Source organism: Monodelphis domestica, chromosome 6 (assembly GCF_027887165.1).
Source record: "Monodelphis domestica isolate mMonDom1 chromosome 6, mMonDom1.pri, whole genome shotgun sequence".
Lineage (NCBI taxonomy): Eukaryota > Metazoa > Chordata > Mammalia > Didelphimorphia > Didelphidae > Monodelphis > Monodelphis domestica.
The window spans coordinates 209217841-209240383 of NC_077232.1; the positions used below are offsets into that span (position 1 = coordinate 209217841).

Consider the following 22543-nt stretch of genomic DNA (forward strand, 5'->3'; position numbering starts at 1 on the left):
AGGTGCTTTATATCAGTCAGTATTGAGAAGAAAAAGACCCTTGCTTCTATTCTGTGGTCATCTTAGTCCAGAAGTGCCATCTCCTATATTTTTAAAACATTGTTCTATGTAATATATTCAACATTTTAATTTGTCATATCATTAGGAACTCATTAATTCATGCAAGTAGAATATATCCTGTCTTTTTTCAATTTCCTCATCTGAAAACAGAATCATTTATGAGTTTATATGAAATTCTGTTTTGAGAAAAATGCTACATAACACATATAAGAATTAAATACATGTGTTAATATGTCAACATCATTAATGTCCTCATAGTCAAAACTACTAGTAGAGATACAAGGGATGCTTTGGGCAATAGTACAATAGCTATCCTAAAAATAAGATTTTAAGTATTGTTTGCCTCTGTTCCTAAATATTTCCCCTCCACTTGTTTCTTTAAAGAATTTTGAAACATTTTCCAATACTTTACTCAGGTTTATTAGCATAGTCCTAAGAAGGCCAAGGCTGCATAGCTATTTAAAATATATTTAGTGAAATGCTGGTCCACAATCATTACTTTGAAAATTAATAGAAAGTGAGATAGAGTAAAGAAGCAAAATTATCATGTCTACTGCTAAACTACTGAAAGCCTAAGTTAATGTCTCAGTTTTTCAATGTACTTACAGGAACTTCTCTGACTGATTCCTTGGTGGTATGAGTAAATTAAGACTCAGTATGATACAGTAGTTACAGAGTCATTCTTGGTGTCAAGAAGACTTCAGTCTAACACAAACTAGCTCTATGCCAGAGATTAAGAGACCTATCAGTGTCCCAGGCAGTGCTTTAAGTCTATAAACTAGAGACAAGTTTCTTCCACACTGGAATATCCTATACCAATGATATCGCAAATAGACTTTCCCTACCCATAAACCCCACTCAAAAAAAAAGTAATTAAAAGATGACTTAGATCCTGAGATAGAAGCTATCTTAGTACTAAAACCTAAATATTAGGCTGCAGTTTTATAATATATTGTAAACAAACTTGAAACTTGATCTAATAAACTATTAAAAATGAGCATTTTCCAAGTATCAGGATATGTACAAAAGTGAGGCTGGACTTAAAGAAAGCCTCAGATGATGGGTACCAGGCGAGAGATCCTTAAACTTTTTTAAATTTTTCATTGAAGCTGTTACTAAGTTGTTCAAATGCTAACACCACATTGTCATTCTCATCTTCACATAATTCCCTTAAGGAAACACTGTAAGAGAAAAGAAAAAAAGGCTTATATATCTTGATAGACAGGATTTTAGTTTACAAGAAATACTTCCCCATCGTTATAATTTCTCCAGAAGTTTTGACTTTAACCCAATTTGCAGATCAAATATTATGAGAAATATGAATAACCTTAATTTCCAAAGTGATGCTTGCCAAAAAAACCCACAGATTTTTAGAGTATGTAAGGAAAACTACCTTTTTGAAACAGGAGAATTCCATTGAAAAATTCAGTTTCCTGTCCATGATTAATATTTTCTAAATGTCAAAGACCGTCAAAACCTATGAAGTTATATTACATCTCTTGCACCTACTCCCCATCAACAATAATAAACTTTATTTTTGGTGCTTGTCCTTTAAGTAGATATTTCCAGGATTTCCTGCCACTTTGTGTTGTATCCTTCATGCCTAATAGAGTACCTTTAAACAATAATATTTTAGTAAATATTGTAAATGGTTTAATTAGGGATACTAGATCACATCTGAAATCTTGAAGAGTAGGATAATGTCCAGAAAACTGAATTAGTCAGATGGAGCACAAACATTACCAGTTAGGCAAAGCATGCCAAAAGGTATGGGTCCATACACTAAGTATGGCAGTGGGGACACTATGAAAGCTAAAAACAACATCCCTACCTAAGGTCCCTACCATGACCAGCATCCATAAACTGATACTTAGGATGACCTGAATCTAGTTGTCTTTGCCACTATGAGAAGGATGCTATATATCAAAATGTGTTCTTGTTGCTTCTCTGGGTGAAGGATTAAGGAATGATGTCCTCAAGGAATTTTTATGAAGGACTTCTGAAAAAGGCAAAGCAGTAGCAAGATTCTCCTGAGGATTACAATTCTTGTTGGGAGAGTCAAAGGGGTCCCAGTTCAGGCCTCATCAATGAGGAAAAAAAATAATGGTCCACCATGAAGGAACCAATAACAAAGTCAATCCCAAAAGAAAATAATAATCTTGTTGGTAAAAGAAGTCTGAAATTTGTTTAGAGGGTACCTGATAGATTTAAGGATGAGGGAAAAATTTTTCAGCAAAATATAAGCATCACCTTCAGAGATCCTAAACAAAACAGAATGTTTAAATTAATAAACATTTTAAAAACAATTTCTTTACTTTTATCAAGTTAACTTTGATGAACATCTCTGATGATATACTTTTAAACTTTACCTGCTCTAATAAAGTGGATATATCTGACATCCTAAATAGCTACCCCAACTTCCAAAGCCAAGGGCTCATGAAGGATCCCCATTGTTTAAGGCCATAATTCCTCCCTCTTTAGGTTGAGGTGTATGTGGCACATTGCTTTCCATCAAATGGTCTGATATACTTGGATTCTTGAACTGGCTGACATCCTTCATTACCACTCTCTAACTGCCTTCCATGCTGTCTCCCATCCTTCTCTGGATTTGATCATCTGGCTAATGACCAGTGAACTGGTGATTTATAACTCCTTCACTCTCCATCATCCTTCATATTAAACCATTTGCCAAACTCTGCTAATTCTATGTCACCAATTCATCTCATATCAGCCTCTTCCTTACTGTTTCCATTGCTTTTTAGCATCTGCCTGTGCTAATTCAATAACCTTCGAAAAATCCATCATATCTCTATTCTCTTCTTTCTGAAATATCCTACATGTTGTTGTCAGATTAATTTTGCTAATTCATAAGAGTGATTATGTGACTTCTCTAATCAAGGAACTTTAATAGTTCACTACCTCTTACTAATAGCATTTCTTCATTTTCCTCTCTTCCTAGATTTGAATCTACCCTTACTTTCAGTGACCTGGTTTAATTCAATTCAATTCTTTTCTTTTATTAATCAAGCTGGTCTCTTCACTAGCTACTCGAGCTCTAGACAAAATGCAGAGTCTTGGAGTTAGAGCAGGTAGTCTGGGGCTTTGAGTATTGCTCTGGACGAAGGCTTAAGGAATTGTGAGACCTACTCTTCTGAATAAAGTCTTTTGGGGAGGGCAAAATAACGGCATGACATTACTAAGCCAAAGTATACATAGGTGTCAGAGATAGAGAGCTATTAAGAAGAAATCAAGTCCTGACTGACTCATTTTGGCTATGTGACACTGAACTTAGCTTCTTTGATGCTCTAGACAACCCCATAAAATTACAAAGAAGGTGCCAACCAGTATTGATAGAGACTCCACTTACCAAAAAGTTCCCTGAACCAAAGAAACAAGTCTGCAATCTCTTCTTATACTACATTTCAAGTGACTTCTTATTCTTATATATGTCCTTTTCTCTTCAGCCTCTGCACTTCTGCTCATATTGTTCCTTATTTCTGAAAAGACTTCAGTATTCAGTTTGAATACACACATATCTCTTTAAAGTCCAACTCAAATGTTACTTCCTCCAGGATGCCTAATACCTAATGCCTAATACCACACTCAGTTGACATCAGTTGGATTCCAAGAACCTAGGCTAGAATGTTGGTTCTGCCCACATTATTATATCTGGGACTTTGCTCAAATCATTGCATATCTGCTGATTTCAGTTGTTTGGGTTATTTTTCTATCCATGGAATAATAGGGTAGAACTAGACTACTTCTGACCTTACCCCCCCATGATTATATCTATTATATCCAACCTGATCTTCAACCAATCCTATAAATCTATTCTCTGCATTTTCTATAACCGTATCCAAATCTAATCACGCTTTAAAATCCCAATGGATCCAACACCTCTTATACCTTTTATTATCCCAAATCTCTTCTTTTATTTAAAAAAACACTGTCAACAATTTTTTTCATAAATTTGTCAACAATCCTCCTAGCCTTTCACAATTTCTATACTCATTATTCAACTAAACTGTACTCTCCAAACTTATTAATGATCTCTTAATTATAAAATCTTTTCTCAATCCTTATCTTTCTTAACTTCTCTGTAGCATCTGACACTACTGACCACCCTCTCTCCTCCTGGATTTATTCCGTTCAAAATTTCTTGATATCTCTCTTTTGGTTCTCCCTTATCCTTCTAATTATTATTTATTTTCTTTTGCTAAATCATTATCCACATTCTTCCCACTCACTGTGAGCATAGTTTAAGATTCTATTCTTGATCCTCTTCCCTTTTCTCTCTATACTTAGGAAGCACTGGATTCCTTTTGTTTAATTACCATTCTATGCAACTGAATACTAAATCTCTTTATATAAAATCACCTATATCTCTTGAAAAATAGGTAGATACATAGATGTAGATATTGATGTAGATGGGTATGGATGTAAATATAAATATAGCTGAGACATATCTCTAGTCTTCTAACCTCCAGGGTCAGATCACCACAATGGATGTCTCCCAGGAATTCAAAGTTCAACATATCCAGAACAAACTCATTATTTTTCCCCAAACCCATCCCTCTTCTAAACTTATCTTTTTCTGCAGAAGGCATCACTATCTTTCTAGTGACCTAAGCATTAAACCTCAGGATTATCTTTGACTTTGGAACACAGAAGTAAATAACGTGCTAGGGTCATAGAGCTAATGAATGTAAATGAATAATAAATTCTTATTAATTCAATCAACTACCACATCTCATGGTCTTTGTCTCCACAGCTATTCTGAAAGGCATTTCTCTTTATGCACTCAATTACCACCTGACTCAAGCCCTAATAACCTCCAAGTATAAAAGCTACCTAGTTGCTCTTCATGGCACAAGTTTCTCTACTCTATATATGTCAACTTTTGACACAAATGAACCACTAGGCAAAAAAAAAGATGGAGTTTTAATTTAATTTTCTTTGATGTAACTCTGCAAATGATGAATTTAATTCCTAATTATAAAAACCATTACCTACCTGTTATCTTGTTCTATTCCTTTCAGGGATCTGTGTTTATAGAAATCAAGGGCATAGGCATTGAGTGGTATTCTTCTTCCTAGAAAGTCAAATTTCTCTGGGTAAAGCAAGGGAGCCTGAGCATAAGTAATACCAATTGTCCTTAAAGTGATCTGAAAAATAAAAAAAAATTCTTAGTTCACCCTTTACCTATAAATATAACCAAGAAACAGTTAGCAATTCTTTATTTATTTATTGCATCATATTGTGCTAAGTGTTTTACAAATATTAGCTCATTTGACCCTCACAACATCCTGAAACTTCATTTCACAGTTGAGGAACCTGAGGCAGACAGGAGCCAAATCACTTGCTCAGACTTATAAAATTAAATATACAATTTGATGGCCAGGCCATTTTATTAAGGACCCTGTACTTGTAGGGAAGGAGAGGAGGCAAATAGATCTCACACAAGAGAACACCAGCTGAGGGACCTCTGTCCTCTCCGCCCTGCCTGAGGAAGGGGGGGGTACAGAGGAGACACAAATGAGAGAGAGAGAGAGAGAGAGAGAGAGAGAGAGAGAGAGAGAGAGAGAGAGAGAGAGAGAGAGAGAGAGAGAGAGAGAGAGAGAGAGAGAGAGAGAGAAACTTAAAACCTATAGAGGAGACAGGGGTATTGCCAGGCTTGGAGGAAGCCAATTTCTTTTGGGAAGGATGGAAAAGGACACAGACTCTAGACTAGTCCATGGGAAGTTGGGGGAAGGACATGGAGTTAAAAAGTCTCATCTAGATTGATTATGTTCATTCAGAGCAATCCATCTTGGGGTAAGAGGGAATGCAGCAGGGTCAGTCTATCCAGCTTGCATTAGGAGAGTGTGAAATAGCATGGATGGGATGGGCAGGCAAGGAAAGCAGGCTTAGCCCATTCCATGGAATAACTATCCAACCCTCCCTTCTTTTGGGATTTTGTGGGATTGGAGGGTCCTTCTCTGCCTACAAATGATTCCTGGAGGATAAAGGATTCAAGGTAGAGAAGCAGGCTGGATATATTCCAAGGGATCTCCTGAACAGAAGACACTTGAAATCAGATCTTCTATCCACTAAGCCATCTAGCTGCCTAAGTGAGTTAATGCAAACTTACAGAACCTACCATATCTATTCAAACCAAGAATATCAACTTTAGGCATTTTGCCATCTGCTGCAATTCAGATGTCCCTCCATCTATCAGACACGTGTTTCTTTATATATATGTGTGTATATATGAGTTTCTATGCACATGTATACATGAGCATTTTATGTGTGTATGAGTGCATATATGTGTGTATTTATCTGGATAAATGCATAAACATACATATGTATGGAGAGAGAGAGAAAAGCAAGATATCAATCTATTAGATTGGAAAACTCAATGGTCAAAATTGTTTCAGTTTTGTATTTGTGTTCCCAATGCCGACTATGTACTGGATGCTTAATAATTTTTAAAAATTCATTCTTTACAATCTCTCACTTGTATACTATTCACAAAAGTGACTATCAAACCTATGCACATGATCCCAGAAGCTCAAAACTAGAACAAAAGCTTTCTCCTGATTTACCAGTTTAGTAACTATCAAAAAAGGAAACAAGGTAACCTATTCTTGATTCATACACACTGGCTCTCTGTGACTAATACATCCTTTTTAGATGTTTACTTGCCATTTCTTTTAAAATATAGTTTAGAATTTTGCCCACAACTGAATGTAAGCTCTCTGGCCAATATTTATATGACTCAACTCTACTCTCTTCTGCCACTACTTCTCACCACTGTCAGATTTATTTTAATTAAAAGAGACTTACTGACATCATTTCTCCATTCAAAACCTCTCAGTGGTTCCTTAATGAATAAAGGTCAAATTTTTTTGTGTTCTTCCTTATACCTCATATTACTCAGATTGAACTTTTATGTCATTTTTATATATTTATGTTTGTGGCATATTTCCCTAATAAACTATACACTCAATGAGATCAGGCACCATGTTTCATTCAAACTTTGTATTTCACCAAGTTTTAAACAGAATGTTCTGTCCAGAGTAGGTATTTAACAAATCTTTGCTTTTAAATTAAGGTAAACTCTTCTTCACACCCATAGATGATATGATTACAGAGATAGTGGCAGAAATGAAATAGGTAATAAGAAAGGTAAATTCATAGTAATAAATCATATTTTATGAACATTAGTTCAGATCTCACTTCTGATACTTGCTATATGAGGCAAGTTAGTGAACCTCAGTGTTCTAGACAAATTTTAAGACCATAAGTTGCAATGAACAATACATTGATAAAAGGAATTTCCTTATCAGAGTTTCCTAAATCAGCAAAGATTGTCAAGTCTCTGTAAGTCAAATACCTAATCCCATTCACATGGTTATAGACTTATTCTATTTTTCAATTAAAATTCATTAAGATTAACATGTATAAAGTTTTAACATAGAAAACATCCCTTAATCTATATCTTAAATTTTGAAAATACAGCAAAGTCAAAAAAAGATACCCTTGATTCTTGTTCTTAGGAGGTCTGATATCAAATAAATTTAGTTTCGAGATCCAGTCTGGCAGGATCATATGTGATTTGGGAGATCCCTAGGAGACTGCTCATGACCAGTCCTGAGATAGGTACCCATTATGAAAGTGGGGAGTCACTTAGAGATTGTATTCACTAAGAAGTTTCTGGGTGTTGCAGACTCCTAAATTGTCCCCATGGCATATTTGAATGCTAGATCTCTAAGTTCTTTATGAGCCTACCAAAAATAGGATTACCTTAGAGTAAATCATGAAGCAGAGAATGAATATGTCTGTAGGGTCATTTAGGGTTTGTTTTCTGTCCTGTGGCAGAAAATTTGTCAATTCAAAGGGATTTCAAGTCCATACTGATAAGAATACACTCATCTTCCCTTAATGTGTATTTCCTTCTTGACTCTTCTACTTACACTGTCAATATTGCCTACTTGTAGCAAATCTTGATTTGTAACTCCAGAAAGACACGCAAAAGGTGAAACAGCGGATCTGTCTTCTTTGCAGCTCATCAGGTGAGATGCAAGCTTGGAAGTGTCCTCATTTTTACCTGGGAATTCTGAAAGGTTCAAATTGGGGAGAGTCAATTTCTTAGGATCCAGGAAGGCACCAAATACACTTGACATCTACTCTAAGAAAGGCAACCTTCATGTTAGAAATTATGATAGATTTTAGGGAGACTGGAGTCTGTGCATTTATGGATTAGGGATAGGAGAGAAAGAGAGAGAGACACACAGAAACCAAGGTAGGGAGGATATAGGTGGTATACATATATATATAGAGAGAGAAATGCTAGAAATAGAGAAAAGGGAGATAAAATGGAGATCCTTGAAATATATGGATGATTTAGGTATAGAGAGATAAAAAGATAGCAAAAGATAGAGATAAAGATGATAGAGGCTGAAGAGAAAGGTAGAAACAACATAGAAATAGATTAAGACAGACACAGATGATGTAGATTTAAGTTTAGAGATAAATAACAATGAACAGATAGAGATAGAGTTAGATTATAGAAATAGAGGTATAGAGAGACAGGGATAGTGATATACAAACATATGTCTATATCTCACAATATAAAACTCTTTTGATATAATTGGTTCACTTTATAATCCTACCACAGGGACCAGGATTTAAGAATACCTCTAAGGACCAAAGTGTGTCACAATTGATGTTGCTTTTTTCTTTTAATTCATGAGCAAATAAATATAAGAGGAAATTTTATTCAAGTAAAATTGTAATATAATGTGTCAGTTGACATGTTTGATCTTTCTAGTGTTAAATCATTAATTTGGAAAGGGTCCATAGTCTTCATGAGACTGCCAGAGAAGTTAAGAACACAAACCTTGCTCTAAGGGAAATTTCTTTTCAGTATGATAAACATAGCTGCTCCCATGTCTCATTATTTGGTGAATAGAACCATTTCCTATTGTTCTATTATTATCCTCTCACCCTACATGTCTTTTCCTCAATGACGAAAATCAACAGAGCCACAGGAGCTCTTGTAGTGACTGCTATTTGTCTTTAATTCCCAAGTTGAGTATAATTTTAAACATAACAAGAGCTCCTAGTAACTGCTTTCCATTTCTATATCTCAACTCTCTTTCACCTCTCCCCATCGCCTAGTAAGTCTTAAGACACAAAAATACACCCTAAGAATTTTCCCTATCTCCTCTCATTCTCTTTCTACCATTTTATGTTTAAATCTACAGCTCTATTCATACTATGAAGCTGATCTACATATTATAATTACCAAGAATTCTGCTAATTAGGTAATTCCACTGAAAGAGAAAGGGCATCCCTTCATTTTTGGCAAAATCTCAAGCTCTATCACCAGCCACTCTTCTAAAATGCAAGAACTGAGTTCTGCGTTACTGATTTGTTTCACCCTAACCTTTCTACCAGCTTGAAACTATGCTTTAAATAGAGAACATCTTAAAGGAAGGAAGTGTCATTTCATTTGAATCACATGAGAAAATGGTGGTAATGTCTACTTACCAATTTTGGACAGGGGGAGCTGATGTTCTACTTTCATATCAGCAAACTTGGAAACAATAAGTAAGAAGTAGCTAAAGTCCCTTGTCACTTGTTCATTATATTTACGTAAGGCAATATTAAAATCCGTAGGGAGTTCTTCAAGAAACACCTAAAGACAAGAGAGGCATGGCAAAGTTGTCCATCAGTTTGCTGACTAAATACTGGTGCCAATCATATGGGGGGGGGGATTGTAATATTTCTCTTGAGTTTAGGCTGCACAGAGCATTTTCTAGTCAGTCAGTGAGCTCTGAGCAAAAGTTAAGATACATTATATAGGTTTTGGCTACATAAGCAGGATGAAGACCATTGAATTCCAAAGAGCAGAAGGGGAAGATAATGTTTTATATATCAAAAAATTGATGGCAGAAGGGGAAAATCTATTATTAGGGAAAAGATGAAACTAGCTATTTAATACTACAGCTATTATAGATACCTCAAGCTTGATTTTACAGACACTAGCTTGTTACATGACATGTTTGTCTCAAGTAAATGGTGGTAAGAAAAGCAAGCCAAAAACTCATTTGCCAGATTTAAGAAATTATGTGATGCAGACAAAATTGAAATGTTTCAGGATACCAAGAGAAGATGCAAATTTTAGAGGTAAAAATATATAAGGGGCAGAGAAGAGAGTAAGGAACAAAGGTTCTAAAACTCTCTAATCATCATGTCTTCCAGTATGGTCCATAGGATGCCTTTTTCTCACAGTGATATAGAATTCTGACAACTTGGAACAAGCAGGATTATAAGGGAAAGGTTTTAGTTAGATGTTTAATGACTCGCCCCCTCCCTGATACCATTGAATAAATGATGTCATATACAGTAGTAATGTTAGTTATTGGCAATTTTCTTGAAAAAGGACATTCAGTTCTAGGACTTAATTACCTAGGCAACAAGGTGGCTGGTTAATACAGCACTATTGTTAGACCAAAATTCAAATTCTGATTAAGACACTAGTTGTATTAACTCTGCCTCAGTTGCCTTATTTATAATATGGGAAGAATAATAGCATCTACTTCACAAGGATGTTGTGTATGTAAAGCATTTTACAAACATTGAAGCCCTATATAAATTCTACCTTTTATTTTAATTATTATCAGTGCAGGGAATTCTTAGTGTGGATACTCCCTTCATTAATAAAGATAGATGACTCAATTTCAGTTCATAATGTTAGAGAATTGCACAGGGCACTGAGAATCTAGCTGATTTTCCCTGAAATGTGTTAGAGATAAAAGTTCAAGTGCATTTTCCAGATTCTAAGTGCAAACAATACAGTTAAAAATAATTACTTTGTAGCCCCATCTTCCTTTTATTTTTGGTAGTAATCTTTTGGATAAATTTGTAGATGTCTTTTTAAAAGTTTATTTTGTGATATGTTTTCTCTTTCTCTTATCTCTTCTTCACCATTCATTGAGTAAGCAAGAAAAACAAAACCCATCACACACACACACATAAACATAAATATATATATAAATATATATTTATACACACAGAGATATAATAGTGTTGTATGCATATATGTATATGTGTGTATACTTCAATCTGGGGTTTGAATCCATCACTTCTCTATCTGGGTCTGGATAGCATGTTTCACTTTGGAATCATGGTTGGTCATTGGGTTGATCAGAGTTCCTAAGTTTTTCAAAGCTTGATTGTCTTTATAATACTGTTAATATTATATAAATTGTTCTCCAACTCTTGGTCACTTCACTTTGTCTCAACTCATACAAACTTATTCAGGTTTCTCTGAAAAAAAAATACCCTTAATCATTTCCTATAGTACAATTATATTTCTTTATATTACTACACCATAACTTGTTTAGCTATACTCTAACTGAAGCATACAAACTGTTTTCTTATAAATATTATTGCACATAATTCATATCTTTCTTTGATTCTTTTGGAATTACTCATAATATCAGTGTTTCTTGGTCAAAGGGTATGATTTTGCAGACTTTAAGCAGTTTAACATGCAGTCAGAGTTCCAAATTGTTTCTCAAAATGGCTGGATTCATTCACTATTCCAATAACAGTGAATTAATGCCCCCAGTTTTTCACAGCATCTCCATTATTCATTTACCTTTTTTTTTGTAAAATTTGTCAATTTGATGGGTATGAGGTAGCTCAGTACTATATTAATTGACATTTCTGTAATCATTAGTGATTTATTTTTCATATACTTATTGATCACTTGGGTTTCTTCCTATGAAAACTGCCTATTCATATCCTTTGACCATTTATCAATTGGAGAATAACTTCTTTTCTTATAGATTTTAATCCAATCACTACATATACTATAAATGACATCTTTATTAGAAAAAACTGTTGTGATTTTTTTGTGTCAATTTTCTTCTTTTCTAATTTTGGTTTAGTTGGATTTGCTTTTTAATTTTATATAAACAAAAATATACATTTTACCTTGACTTCTCTACATGTTGTTGGGTCATGAACTCTTCCTCTACACATAGTCCTAATAAAGATTCTCTTCCACTTCCTCTAATTTGTCTATGATGTCACTCATTATGTCTAAATCATGTAACCATTTGGAATTTGTCTTAGTATGCAGTGAGAGATATTGTTCCAGGTTCTGCAAACTGCTCTCCAGGTTTTCAAACAGTTTATGTAAAATGGTGGTTACTTTCCCGAGTAGCGGAAACCTTTGGGTTTATCAAATATGTGATGACTATTTGCTTTTTATATTGTGTACCTATTCTGATACACTTATATTTGTGTTTTGATGATTATGAGTTTGTAGAATAGTTTTTGATCTAGTACTTTTAGATGCTATTCTTTCCTCTTTTTTATTAAATCTATTGAAATTCTTGCCTTTTTTTTTCCTCCAGAAGAATTTTTTTTCTAGTTCTATAAAGTAACTGTTTGGTAGTTTGATTAGTATGGCACTAAATAGCCAAACTAATTTGGGTAGTATTATAAGAACAAGCCCATAATTTTTGTATAAATACAATTTAGTCATAGTAAATGATCTTTTTGATATTTTACTATAATCTCTGTGATAATATTTTATTTAAAATTTTTGCATCAATATTCATTAAGAATATTGATTCATTCCTAGTGCAAACATCAACAACATGGAAATAGGTTCTGATCAAGGACACATATAATACCCAGTGGAATTGCGAGTGGGATATGGGAAGGATGGGGGAAAGGGAGGGAGGGATAGGATATGATTCTTGTATACAAGGAGTAATTTTCTAAATTGACTAAATAAAATAAAAAAAAAGAATATTGACTCATTGTCTTGACTACCCCTGCTTTAGGTATAAAGACCATTTTGTGTCACAGAAGGAACTTGGGCAGACTCCTTTTAATATTTCTTCAAATAATTCATGTGGTATTGGAATTAATTTTTCTTTAAATGTTTAATTAATTTGCTTGTCAATACCACTAGATCATGACAATATTTTCCTGGTGTTGGGAGTTCGTTTATGGTTTGTTCAATTAGTTTTCCTAATACAAAATTATTTAAGTATTCTACTTCTTGTACTGTTAATCTAGAAAACTTATCTTTTCATAAATATTCATTTATTTGGCTTAGATGGTCAGGTAATTTTACTATACAATTAAGTTATATATATATATATATATATATATATATATACATACATACATATATTTTCTGAACTAAAGAATGAGTATAATTTATTTACAGAAATAATATATACCACCTTAAAATACCCCAAATGATATTTGGTCTAATCCCCATGACTACCTTATGAGTTAAATTGCCCAGACAGAATGATTCTACCCTTAGCAATGAAGCTAGCAATAATCATAGATAAAGCAATTCACCTAAAGTTCAATGGTCAGAGGTAGAGGTGAAATAGGATGGAGGCCTTCTGATCCTGGCCTGACAGGTCTTACTTATGTTGCCTTTCTAACACTATTGTTAAATCCATGGCAAATAAACAAAATGTCTCATATTTATTAAAAATCTATAGCAGTGAGATTATTTCCCCCATTGTGTTTATTTGAACCCATTTAGGACTAAATCCTTATGATGTCAAAACCAACATTTAGACACACCTTGGATTGATAAAACTTGAAATTGGCATCCAGGAACTTTGCTGGAACATATCGTCTTCCAAACAGATTTGCCAATACTAATGTAAGTTTTTCCATGACATCTTGAGAAAAATGTTTTGAGCCTATACAAAATGAAAATAGGTAGTTAGTTTAGAAAATGTCAACTTGTAAAATGGGATTATAATTTAATAAGATTATATTCTTCTTCTAGGTGTCTCTTTTAAATGATTAATTAGTTAGCTTAAATATTTTTATTGAAAAATATAAATTTCAATTTTCTCCTTGCCTTTATGTTTTGTAAATGGCACAAGAAGCTACTTGACAACATCTTTGAGCATTGAATGTATCCAAGGAGGGAAAATAAAAGTTTCCATACTATAAAAGTTTTATACCAGTAGAATCAACAGTCACTATGCAGTATGGAAGACAGAATTGTCCTCAGATTCAAGAAGAACTGGGTTCAGGTTTTACTTCTGCTTCATACTGTAGTTTAACCTCTCAGCATTGTAGATAAATATCTAGAACTGTAAGTTACACAGTACCATTCTACATTGGCAGAAGAATTTCCTCATCTACTCTTTACACTAATGAAATCTCAGCAATATGCAGAGAGAGACAGAGAGAGAGTGAGAGCACCCAAATGCTACATTTTAAAATGTTAAAATCCAAAGGAACCCTGTCTGCATAATGAATAAATCTTTTATGAATGACTCACACTACTCAAGAAAATAAGACTTGATATCTACACTGGTGGAGGAAATACTTACATTTACATATTTTAACTGGCTTATCTGAATATGTTAAGTTGAATTCATAAAATCATAGCTCCATTGATCTATTAAAATATTTTCTAGTTACTAAAGGTTTTTATGTACTTTATTAATTTCTTACTTGTAGAAATTTTGTATCTATCAGTATCTAAATCAATAATTGTCAACAATGACATACATTTTAACTATGGAATATGGAAAATGAGAAATATGGTATGTAAGATTTAAGATGGAGTCTTACTCTGTATAGGAATTTGCAAAGGTATGACTATCTGGACCGCCCAGATCTATTAAAGGCTTTATCTATCACAGATTAACTTAAAATCTTCAAATGCTCTGAGTTCTATTTTTATATTTGAAGATAGATTTTAAAAATTAATCCAAATAAGCAATGTTTATTAAGTACTTACTTTACAAAAGGCATTGTGTTAGATGATGGTGATACAAGGCAAAACAAATAGAAATTGCAGAAAGACCTGTATGGGGGGGTGGGGGAATTCTGCTGTCACACAATGGAAAAAGGACCAAACTTAGGGAAAGGGCTTGGAGTCATACAAGGTAAGAAAGACTCCAAGCTCTGACCATTACTACCCATGCACCCTGGATCAAGTCATTCTAGCTCTCTCAGCCTCAGTTTCTTAATCTGTAAAATAAGAGTTTATCCTGTATGACTAATATTCCTTATATATCTAATTATATGAAACTATGACTATATGTACATAGATAAATAGGTACAAACAAATGTGAAGAAGGCACTAAAATCTAGAAAGATCAAGAAAGGTTATATCCAATAGAATATAAAAATCTGAACTGAATTTTGAAAGTAACTCAGAATTCTAAGAGGTAGAAGTGAGAAGGGAATACATTCTAGGCATGGTGAACAGTTGGTTCAAATATAAGATTAATTTTGGGGAACAATAAGAAAGTCAGTTGCCCTTAAACTTGTAGCCCATGGAATATAGTAATATGAAATAACAGAAAAAGGCAGTTATTTCTTCTCGTTTCCCCTAGCATTGAAAGCTGAGTCTTTTTATCTTAACTTGCTAGGAATAAAATGGGCATTTTTGCAGTCTCCTCACTAAGCCTATTCTACATATACTTCCCTGATCCATCACTTTTTTTTAGTATTTCTAAATGTTTACTTAATCCAGTACAATATAAGCTCCCTAGGGATAGGGATTGTCTTTTTTATATCTGTTTATATCTTCAGCACTCAGCAGTATGTAGCTTTTAGTATGCACTTAACAAATTTTCTATCTATCCCTAATCTATCTACTTATCATTTATCTACCATCTCTACTTATATATCATTTAATTCTATCTATCTGTCTATCTATCTATCTATCTATCTATCTATCTATCTATCTATCTATCTATCTGTCTGTCTGTCTGTCTATATCTATCTATCTATCTGTCTGTCTATCTGTCTATATCTATCTAGCTATCTGTCTGTCTATATCTATCTATCCATTTATCTATCTATCCATCTATCTTTCTATCTCTCTATCCTATCTATCTTATTGTTGTTGGTAAGCCATGAAATCATGTCCCACTCTTCATGATCCCATTGGGTTTGTTCATTGAGATTTCTTGCTAAGGATATGTAAGTTTTCCATTTCCTTCTCTAGGATGTCTCTGATTTATAGATGAGTAAATGAGGGGTTAAACGACTTGCCTAGGGTCACAGAGCTGTCCAGGTTTCAACTCAGATCTTGCTGATTCCAAACCCCATGCTCTCTCCACTCCACCTGTCCCTCTACTTATTAATCTATCTGTATGTATATATGTCTCAAACACAGGCTGGAAGAAGATCATGAAGGATTTTATCTGCCAAACTAAGAGATTTGTATTTTATATTAAAGGCAGTGAAGAATTACAGAAAATTCTTGAAAGAGTGTCATAATCAGATATATGATTTAGTAATATTATTTTGTCAATCCTATAGAAGATATAGAAGAGGAAGTGGAGAGTAAAAACATTTACAGCAAGATAAATTAGGAGAATATTGTTAATAGTCTAGGTGAGAAGTGATAAGGCCCTGAACCAGAGTGATGATATGGCAGTGATAAGAAAGAGAAAGACACCAGAAACATTTTAGAAGTAGAAATGGAAGACAATAATCATTTGGTAAGGTGGAAGGGGAGGAAAGGAGAGGACTGGAGGATTAATTAAGTTAGTTTAGATATGTCACCAGTAGTAGGGATTGTTTAATTTTTTTTGTATTTGTACTTTGATGTTGTGAAACTGATTATTGATTACTGATTGTTAATTTATAGTTGAGTTTTGTCAGTCATAACAATACCATTGTAATCAGGCTTTAAAACTTTAAGACTTAGATTATTACAATGCAAGTCTAAAGCTCAACCCTCAATAAGTAAGGAAAATAAGCACATCAGTTGAGGAAGATTGGAAAGATGGATAAAAGATGATTTAACCTGATCATAAGATGTTTTCCTAATATTGCATTCCTTGAGTACATGGAGTAATAGATAAGACACCTTCTGGAAAATGTTACAAGAGGATGAGTAAGTCTGGGCCCTCCTCCCCTATTCATAATACCATGAACTCTGAAGAGTCTCTGGTTTGAGAGGATACTGTGGAATTAGCTCTTCCAAGGGAATGTTGGCCTAATTTGGGTTTTCAGGTCACCATAATGGATAAAGACTTATGATCAGATGATCAGATAGCATAATTAAGAACTTATGAAAAATGTAGTTTGGGGGCATAAAAACTAAATTGTATAAAAAGGTTACTATGACTGTGTTAGAGGTCTGTTTTCTGAGGGACCATTAACCTTTATTATTAGTAATCACTAGCCTTGTAAAAAATAGATTAAGCTCAGGTATTTTGTGCATCAAACTCTCATTATCCCAGATTTATTTTGACAATGCCTGGAACACATTGAGAATTTAATAAGTAGATTGTTGATTATTGATTTATTTTTGGCACCTAATTTTGGTGCATGATATCTGAGAAGCTGAATCCAGGTAAGCTATACCATGTGAAAATGCAAGCTCACCTTTTTTTGTTGGTTGACATAGATTATGAAAGAGACCTTTCTTGAGAAAACTGACAAACAGAAGATTAGAAGGTTCTTCATAATACAAATGTGCTACAAGTCCAGCAAAACCAATTGGATTTCCTTCACAATCCAGATATCCCTAGACAGTTAAAATAATATATTATTTTTTAAACCTCTGAATGTGTGTACACTTAAAAGCAATCTTAACATCCCAATTGGTCCAGTTTGAGTTTAATGCTATATAAAGAAAAGTTGATCTCTAGAAAGACAGGCACTTGCAATTAACTCTTCTTTTCAAAATCAATGAACATTGGCTAAAGGTTCTACTATGTACAAAAATACATTCATTAGACACCTAGTATATACAAAACCTTTTGAATAAAGATGGTAAGCCATCTGTGAACCCAAAATATAAGCAAGATTCATCATTTTCATATTTTAGAACAGATCTGGAACTATGTTGCTATAAAGAGAACTTCTTGTGTTAACTCTCATCTAAAGAAGATCAGAAGTTCATGTATAATTTACAATCTTACTGAATTTCCTGGGGCTCTGAGGAATTGATTCACTAACCCATTGCCACAGAGTTGATGTTAGAGATGTTACTTGACCCTTGGACTATATATTATACATTCCAATGTCCTCTATCCCTATCTGCTACCTAATATTGCTTTTCAAGTTATCAATCTGGTCATAAAGATATTTATGTCGTTATTGATATATCATCTTTTCATAATTAAAGTTTTTTTTAATATTACCAAGATTTCATGGGTAGAATGGAGTTAAAAGGAATTGATAAACCCAACTGGAGATACATTTTAATGACCTCTTAGTTATAAAGAAATGATCGAATAATTTTCATTCTAAAATATCATAAAATAAATTAAAATAACCATTGCATGTCTCAAAAAATGCACCTTTTCTTAGACATTTCTTAAAAGTGACATCTGAACTAAGTTTTGGTTTAGTTCAAAATCATCATAAATCCTATCCTTTGGTGTTCAAATTTAACCCCATTCTTGAGGGCTTCTGGAAGACTATTTCTTCATATTTACAGGCCCCTGAAATTTGGAATTAATTAGAGGAAAGCTGTAAGCTTTGATTTCATTCCAATACCCTTTAGATCATATCTCAACTTAAGTTGAAAATCTAGTACTTTAGAATATAATAGCAAAACTTTCAGATGCTAGATTGAAGGCTGCACAATGAACATGAAAGGAATTATGAACTTCTATGTACTTGGCCTCATAAAATATCATCTAAAATATTGAGTCCAGGTGTAAGTACCACCTTCTAAGAAGGATATTGATAAACTGGAAAACATCCAAAGAAGGGTAACCAGAATGGTGAAGGTCCTCTATGAAGGTCCTCCTTCTATGAGAAGTGGTTGAGGGAATTACAGATGTTCAGGCTACAGAAGACTCAGAAAGATGTAATAGCTATCTAAAGCTAATTACAATCAAGCATGTGTGAGATGAATTAGACTTATATTGTTTTGCCCCCTAAGAGTAAACCTTAGATTAATGAATTCAAGTTGAAGAAGGCAAACAGTTTAATATCAGGAAATTAACCTGTTGATTAGAGCTGATCTAAAGTGGAATTGGCTCCCCCAAAAGTGTGCCTGGAGGGTGAATGATTTGTTTGGTTTCCCTTAATTGAAGATTTTTAAGTAGAACCTGGAAGAATTCTTATTGAGTATGTCATAGTGAAGACTTCTCAAAGTTAAGTTGGATTTGATAGCTACTGATATCTGTTCCAATTTTAGAACTTTATATATTTTGTGATCACACAAACCAATTTCCTCATTTTATTACTGAATACACTAGGGCCCAAAGTAGTAAAGTGATTTATTATAGATGTCAAGGCAATCAGGAGAAGAATATAAATCCAAACCACTATAAAAGAAATCTGTTTTTTCAATTATATAACTAGCCCAAGCTCTGGGATAGATATAACAGTGAAAGTAGATGTTCAAAGCTCCAGGCTTCACTGATTCACTATCATGTGTGCTTTAATGACATTTTCTAGAGTGCTGAAGGTAGTACCAGAATACCTTAGAATCCATAATATATAAGATGGAGTGCTGTAGAGACAAGAAGTTTAGGGTGGTTGCCACATTTCTCATCTCTTCCAATCACTACTTGCATAATCTTAGGCAAGTTCTTTTACTCCTCTGTGCTATATTTTCTTCATCTCTAAAATAAAAACGGTTGTACTAATCTAGAAGTCTTCTTGCTGACCTAATTCCATCAATCTATTTAACAGCAATAGGAACGAGTTCAAAACATCTTTTTTTGGTTATTTGTTTGGTTTCAATATTAACTCTCAGGTACATCCATGTGAAAATTTTAATCAGACTGGCATATGAAAGAAAGCTCTAAGGATAGCAGTCACATTTCACAAAAATCAAAATGAGAACCATACCTCTTTCACAAGAAACTGCAGTGAAAATAAAAAGTATAATTTCAGTATCTCCTTAATTCTGGGTTTCTTGAAGGACAATAATGAATGATTTAGGACAGAAATCACCTTTAGAGAAAAAAAGGTATTGAGTTAATCACTTTGAACTGGCATTTTATAAATAAAAGACCACAAAGATATTCTGATAGGAATCAAATTCCCACTGGAAGGCACATTTACTTATTTCCTATGGCTATTTATACAATCCCTTTTATTTAATTTAAGTGGGACACATGAAAAAGAAATAGGGTGGGGAACTGTAAGAAACACTGAATCTGATAAATACAGAAAAGCACAAAAAAAGAATGTATGATCTGACACAAAGTAGAATAAGCTGGGCCAAGAAAACAATAATATTGGGGAACAACCTGTATATATAATGGCTACAACAAGGTCAGTATAACTTGAAGGAGTCTCCACCCAAATGTCACAAGCTTCAGCAGACCATCCCATTATATATTTTTAAAAAGGCAAAATAGCCTGTCCCCCCAGTCTCACTGCCTTTGTGACCCTCACTGGGCAGGCTTGGCTACCTAGATAAGAAGCTCCATGCAATAACAGATAACTGGGCTGCCTATTATTAAAGCAGGTGTTATAAAGGTGACATGCATGAGCTAATTGCTTGTGTCAATCTTACTGTTTGGTAGCAATGGGCCCAGGGGGCACACCAAGGGTTTGAAGTTCAACAAGAAGATTACAATCAAGTGTCTGAACCAATCAGGCATGTAAGGATGGGATTGGACACTGAAGGGAATAAGAGCTAAATTCTGCAGAAGGTACAGGTATCACACAATAAGGAAGGTCTGGAATACTATTTGTTGGAGAGGCCCAGTTCCCTCGAATGGATAGTTATAGTTATTGACTCAGAGCCCTGCCTCAACTAATTAATTGGAGATTGGACAAATTTCTGTTGTTACAGAATATTATACTATATAAACCAATAGTCATCAAAACAATCTGGTACTGACTAAGAAATAGAGTGGTGGATAAGTGCAATAGACCAGATACACAATGTGCAGTAAGTAATGACCAAAATAATCTAGAATTTGATAAATGCAAAGATCCCAGATTGTAGGACAAGAAATCACTGTCTGATAAAAACTGCTGGGAAAACTGGAAAGCAACTTTGTAGGAACTAGGTAGAGATCCAGCATTTCACACTGTATAACAAGATAAAGTTAAAATGAGAATATGATTTAGCTATAAAGTGGTAGAGCTCTATAAGCAAATCAGGGGAGCATGGAATAATTTAACTGTCAGATCTATGAATAATAAAAAAACCCTATGACCAAAGATGAGAGAAAGAAAGCATTATAGGTTTTAAAAATGGATAATTTTTATTACAATAAGTTAAAAGGGTTTACACAAACAAAACCAAATGGAACCAAGATTAGAAGGCAAGCAGAAAACCAGGGTTGTGGGGAGGGGGGTTATATAGCAAGTATCATCTCTGATAATGGTCTCATTTATCAAATATATTGAGAAATGACTCAAATGTACAATAATGTAAGACATTCCCTAATTGCTAAGTGGTCAAAGGAAATGAACAGGTAGTTTTCAGATGAAGAAACAGCTGTAGTCATATAAGGACTTTAGATCACTATTGATTATAGAATAGAAAATTAAAACAACTGAGGTACTACTTAACACAGAACAGATTACCAAATATTATATAAAAGGAAAATAACAAATGTTGGAAGGGATATGGGAAAATTGGGGGAGTAATATATTGTTGGTGAAGTTGTAAACACATCTAACCATTTTTGATAGAAAATAAAAGCAGTTCCCTTCCTCATCCTCATTTTTTCAGTCACATTTCTACCTCCTAAATATACATATTTTATAAGATTTTTCTCTAATGTCTTTGATTGTAAATAATATCTGTTATTTTTTTTAAGTTAGAAGATCATTTCCATTTTCTTCAATTGCTATCTTTCATTTTTTTAATACATCAGTGATTTTAGGTTGGTAACTCTTAGTTGGTTGTCTCACCATAATTTCTTTAATCTGTATTTCCCTGTACTGTTTCTCTATGCTTTGTGAGGCAATGCTGTTCATAATCTTATATAATGGCTTCTCTACTAGGAGCAAAGCAATAATCCAGGACATTTCTGGGGACTTATGAGAAAGAATGCTATCCACATCCAGAGAAAGAACTGTAGAAGTAGAAACACAATAGAAAAACATATGATTAATCACATGGGTCAATGGGGATATGACTGGGGATATAGACTTTAAGTGATCACCCTAATGCAAATATTAACAATTTGGAAATATGTCTTGATCAATAACACATGTAAAACCCAGTGGAATTACTCATTGCCTATGAGGTGGGAAGAGGGGAGGGAAAGAACATGAATCATGTAACCATGAAAAAATATTCTAAATTAATTAATTAAATAACATTTTTCAATTAAAAATACTGTTCAGGGGGCAGCTGGGTGGCTCAGTGGATTGAGAGTCAGGCCTAGAGATGGGAGGTCCTAGGTTCAAATCTGGCCTCAGACACTTCCCAGCTGTGTGACCCTGGGCAAGTCACTTAACCCCCATTGCCTAGCCCTTACCACTCTTCTGCCTTGGAGCCACTACACAGTATTGACTCCAAGACGGAAGGTAA

At 33.9% G+C, this 22543-nt stretch overlaps 1 protein-coding gene across 3 annotated transcripts in view; it reads right to left on the minus strand.

The window, feature by feature from the left end:
* Positions 1-456: 456 nt before the first annotated feature.
* Positions 457-22543, minus strand: part of LOC100021515 (probable ATP-dependent RNA helicase DDX60) — a 145007-nt gene continuing 122920 nt past the window's right edge. For all 3 annotated transcript variants that reach the window (XM_007496145.2, XM_007496144.2, XM_007496143.2), the window contains 8 exons: positions 19891-19995; positions 17464-17605; positions 13675-13796; positions 9595-9742; positions 8016-8158; positions 5074-5225; positions 2259-2321; positions 457-1241 (listed from right to left, as the gene is read on the minus strand). In XM_007496145.2, coding sequence (XP_007496207.2) covers positions 1142-1241; positions 2259-2321; positions 5074-5225; positions 8016-8158; positions 9595-9742; positions 13675-13796; positions 17464-17605; positions 19891-19995 — 975 coding nt within the window. In that variant the 3' untranslated portion in view covers positions 457-1141. The remainder of the gene's footprint in view (positions 1242-2258; positions 2322-5073; positions 5226-8015; positions 8159-9594; positions 9743-13674; positions 13797-17463; positions 17606-19890; positions 19996-22543) is intronic.